Source organism: Coffea arabica, chromosome 1e (genome assembly GCF_036785885.1).
Source record: "Coffea arabica cultivar ET-39 chromosome 1e, Coffea Arabica ET-39 HiFi, whole genome shotgun sequence".
NCBI classification, from domain to species: domain Eukaryota; kingdom Viridiplantae; phylum Streptophyta; class Magnoliopsida; order Gentianales; family Rubiaceae; genus Coffea; species Coffea arabica.
Window position 1 is genome coordinate 547,188 of NC_092311.1, and position 5,226 is coordinate 552,413.

General features: G+C 37.3%; 1 protein-coding gene across 1 annotated transcript; it reads left to right on the forward strand.

Annotated features, from left to right (window-relative positions):
• Nucleotides 1–927: 927 nt before the first annotated feature.
• On the forward strand, nt 928–4,691 carry LOC113723677 (tubulin alpha-5 chain). The gene is made up of 5 exons (XM_027246659.2): nt 928–1,247; nt 1,839–2,053; nt 2,154–2,353; nt 2,649–3,157; nt 4,180–4,691. Exons 1-5 carry the CDS (start codon nt 1,135–1,137, stop codon nt 4,490–4,492), a joined length of 1,350 nt encoding a protein of 449 aa, XP_027102460.1. The 5' UTR covers nt 928–1,134; the 3' UTR covers nt 4,493–4,691.
• Nucleotides 4,692–5,226: the final 535 nt, after the last annotated feature.

Genomic DNA, 5,226 nt, shown 5'->3' on the forward strand with positions numbered 1-5,226 from the left:
AGACGACAACTGTTATATAACCTAATCTATGCTACACTAAAGGGGAAGGGGCGGACCTAAGTAGATCCAGGGATAATTTAGAGGGAACTGAACCACCACCGGACCAGCTATTGCCTATTCATCTATGGCTATTCTTTCACATTTCATGCCTTTGGTAAGCTCCATCCGTGAACCACCTTGTTTGGATTTCACAGAAAATTTTTTACGTTTTTATAAATATATTTTTCAATCAACTTTTTATTTCACATATATCAAATTGTTATAGTATATTTTTCTACAAAAACTCCTAAAAATAGCAATCCGAACAGTTGTTTGCTAAGCATAGAGATAAAATGCTTACAAGTCATATTATTTGTTTACCATTAAGACTAAGGTGCGTTTCATTATAGTATTATTCGTCAAAAAAGATCAAGCTTTACGATTATCTTTTCATCTCACGCATATATATCGCAAAAAAATGTTACAGTGTCGTTCTATTATGACATTTCAGAAAATCTTGTATACATTAGTTTTAGATTGGTTATCACGATCTCTAAAAATATTTAACTTCTCTTGTTTTTACATATGGATAGGAATACTAAGGTATGAAAAATTAAACACTAACAATGAAGGCGCTTAGATTGGCTATTATTTATAAGTATTATTTCACTAGCATTATTATGAACATGTTTTTCAACTATTTTTTCATCCGGCATACATCTTCACGTCCCAAAAAATGCCATAATTTTATTTTAAATAATTTTTTCCAATGATACTTCCTTGATTTCATTTATGTGCTCTAACAAACTAGCCCTCTATCTTTCCAAGGTATAGAAGAAAAAGGGCAAAAGAAAAAGGCTGGGTCTATGCTGTCCGTAGAATAAATAAACCACAGGATTTGCATTATTAGAAAATTAAATAAGAAATGAGCAAGTACGGGAGGGATACATACCTATCTAGATAACAGACTCTCTACCTCAGTGCCCCCTAGATATTCTACACCTTTTATATCTTAGAGAGAGAGAAAGAGAAAGAGAAAGAGAGGGTAAAGACAGAAAGAGGAGAGGAAAAGGTCTTCTTGCGATCAAAAGAGAAAGGAAGAAGACCTAGCCAGGAAAAAAAAAAAAAGAGTGGAGGTTTTAGGGGTTGTTAAAAATGAGAGAAATCATAAGCATTCACATAGGACAAGCAGGGATTCAGGTTGGGAATTCCTGTTGGGAGCTGTATTGCCTTGAACATGGCATCCACGCTGATGGCATGATGCCCAGGTCTGTCTCTCCTTTTTTCTGCCCATCTTTTATTTGTAAAAGCTTACCTTTTTCCTTTTTTATGTGTTTATAGGGGTTGATGGTTGAAGATTTGTGATTCTTATCATCTTTGGGCTTTGTCATTGCATGGGTTCGATTAAAAATTTCATTTTTTGAAAAGGGTTTCTGTGATTTTTTGGTTTTTACCTTTTCTCCCTGGATCAAAAGAGCAGATGTTTTGTTTTTTCTTTTTGGGATTCATTGTCTGTTTCTGTTGGAGTTTTGGGCAATTTTGTCGGTGGATCCGATGTTGTAGCTCTGGGAAATTTGATCTCAATTTGTATGATGAGAGGATGGTTGTACATTCTTGAATTTTGTGCTTCTGGTGACCATTTGTGCCTCATGACAGAAAGATTCAAGAGAGAGCAAAATTAATTTGTGTTTTGGAGCAAATGTGAAACCATGTTCTGAACAAATCTGGGTGGTATGTGATCAATAGTTGAAATGAGATGCGCATTCTGCTGAATCTTGCTTTCTTTTGTTGTTTCACGTACCTTTCAGTGATTTGTTCTGTCGTTGTGGTTATGAATGAATCCTCTCTAAATTTTGCAGTGACACTACAGTGGGTATTGCACATGATGCATTCAACACTTTTTTTAGCGAAACCGGATCAGGGAAGCATGTTCCAAGAGCTATTTTTTTGGATCTCGAACCCACTGTTATCGATGAGGTCAGGACTGGGACATACCGCCAGCTTTTCCACCCTGAACAGCTTATTTCTGGAAAGGAAGATGCTGCTAACAATTTTGCAAGAGGGCATTATACAGGTAAAATGTTTCTGAGGACCGAAGATTTGTCTAAACCATCGCAGTTTTGTATCTGTCTGTTATGTTTGGATATTCATTGCTGTGTTAATATGTTTTGCAGTCGGAAAAGAGATTGTTGATCTTTGCCTGGATAGGGTGAGGAAATTGGCTGATAATTGCACTGGCTTGCAAGGTTTCTTAGTTTTCAATGCTGTTGGTGGTGGTACTGGTTCTGGATTGGGATCATTGTTATTGGAGCGTTTGTCTGTGGACTATGGAAAGAAGTCTAAGCTTGGCTTCACCATCTATCCTTCTCCCCAGGTACTTATACTGTAGTTACAGATGAGGAACATTGGACTTGTTAATTTGAATGTTATGCTTATGTGGTGTTTATGTATCTCTCGCACGTTTTAACGCAATGCCCTTAGTTATTATTTGCTGTAGAAGTTTGCTGGATGTTGATTCTATGAGTACACGTCGAATAGTTGAAGTTTTATAACATTTTGATATGAAACAAATTGGAGTCAGTTTGTTGCTGAATAGGTATTATCTAATTAATTTAAATTATGAAGTTGCAAAATAGAGGTTAACAGCACTCATCTGGTTTGATTTGCAGGTATCCACTGCTGTTGTGGAGCCTTATAACAGTGTTCTTTCTACTCATTCCCTCCTTGAACACACGGATGTTGCTGTGCTGTTGGACAATGAAGCCATTTATGATATTTGTAGGAGATCTCTAGATATTGAGAGACCTACATATACTAATTTGAACCGCTTGATTTCTCAAATCATTTCATCCCTGACAACTTCTTTAAGATTTGATGGAGCCATCAATGTGGACATTACAGAGTTCCAGACCAACCTTGTACCATATCCTCGAATTCATTTCATGCTTTCATCTTATGCACCTGTAATATCAGCTGAGAAAGCATACCATGAACAGCTATCAGTGCCTGAGATAACAAATGCAGTGTTTGAGCCCTCAAGCATGATGGCAAAATGTGATCCTAGACATGGGAAGTATATGGCTTGCTGCCTGATGTACCGTGGAGATGTTGTTCCCAAAGATGTCAATGCTGCTGTTGCTACCATAAAAACCAAAAGGACAGTTCAGTTTGTTGACTGGTAAGGAAATTGCTTATTATCACTATTATACATTAAGAAGTATCTTGGAGATTTTCAAGATGCTGGCTCTTAGTCTCGTAACTATTTAGTATATTCTCTGAAATGGTCAAGATATGAATATGCTAGTCTAAATCATCTTGTCATGCATTTGGTCTAAAACATCTGGAACTGAATGGTTCTTTAGTTGTATCATTATTGTGTTTGGACAAGTTTAACTAAGATCAGCTTCTCCAAAATCCACAAGATGCTGCATTTAGGACTATTTCAGGTGTTTTGCTGATGTTTAATTTTGAATTTGCCAGCTTCATTTTAGTGTTATGTAATTTTTTTTTTGGGTATGCTTCATACTCTTCATTGATCTTCAGGAAAGAGAACACAAAGTAGGTGGAATCTCTGAAAACATGTAGAGAACATAAACCTGAAAAACAGTTCACGAGCTACCTATACATGGAATTTGGGTGTTACATTCATGTAAAACAGGCAGGATTACTCTAAATTAACCTTTAACATAATTTGGTGAAATTGTAACTCAAGTCATTAGTTATATATCAGTTTCTTTAGGTAAATAAGATGGCTATGAACCAAGCTCAATCTAAGCCTGATTTCAGATACTGGCTTATTCAATCTTAACCGTTGATTTATGATCACTTCCAACCTGTCCATGCATACATAAACATGTGTTCCACTCTAGGTGAAGCATGGAGTAGGATAACGTGACATGCTACCATCAACAATTATCTACTGCACGGCATGCATGTTCATTGCAGACAGCATGTGTTAGAACCCACTAACATTTGTTCTTTCTGCTAGTATTTCTTCCCTAAATTTTCCCTCAAAGGGAAGAATGATCGTCGGTTAACCTTGAGAATGAACTCATCGGTTAACCTTGAGAATGATCGTCGTGCATTTCTTAATGTTTTTGGTGGAGCATCGCGCACTTACAGCTAAGACCAACTTAGCAATAGTCAATATGTTTATTCATTTCAATGTGAACGTTTGATCATCCTCTCTTCTTTACATAGGTGCCCTACTGGCTTCAAATGTGGTATTAACTATCAACCTCCAACTGTGGTACCGGGGGGTGATCTTGCCAAAGTGCAGCGAGCTGTGTGCATGATCAGTAATAATACTGCAGTGGCAGAGGTGTTTTCGCGGATTGATCATAAGTTTGACCTCATGTACTCCAAGAGGGCATTTGTTCATTGGTACGTCGGTGAAGGCATGGAAGAAGGTGAGTTCTCCGAAGCTCGAGAGGACTTGGCTGCTCTTGAGAAGGATTACGAGGAAGTTGGTGCTGAAGGTGTTGACGAAGAGGAAGAACCCGAAGACTACTGATAGCTTGGCATGTTATGAACACGGGCTTTCTGGCTTTGCCCATCTCTTCTACTTGATTGAATCTGTACCTTATCTTTGTGTATTGCTGTTTCTTTGCCTAGCTTGCAATTGTTGAATTGTGTCAAATGTTTCAATCTCAAAGTTTTTGTGCTAATAGCAAACAGGTGATGATCTATATATATTAGATCCTTGTGATGAAGCATGCTTTCAAGAAACCCATACCTCATTTTCTTTTCCTCGCCATTTACCTTTCTTGTTTCTGACCTCCAACGTTGATTATTGCCTTGAAACTCAATTGGTATGACATGACAAGGTTATATCAGAGTGAAATGGTGAGATGCTTTCGGCTGGTTTCTCTTGATTACAAAGATGTGGCCGTCAAAATGCTTATGAAAACAATCTTCGGCTTTTGATTTAAACAATCTTTCGGCCAAAAGATGACTCTTTTGTTAGACGGTTAGATCAAGCAAACAAGGAGGAGGCCTCTTGGCACTAAACGTCTAGGATTGTTGGCTGCTAGCATATGATGAGAAAATTACGGCTGCTAGCATATGATGAGAAAATTACTCCTGCAGCGGATGTAACTCTGTACCCTATGCTTTTGCTTTAGCTTTGTTTGGATAGCAAAAATTGCTACGTTTTTCGTGAGTACATTTTCCAACTACCTTTTTATTTCACATATATCAAATCGTTACAATAATTTTTTCACAAAAAAATCTAAAAAAATGCAATTC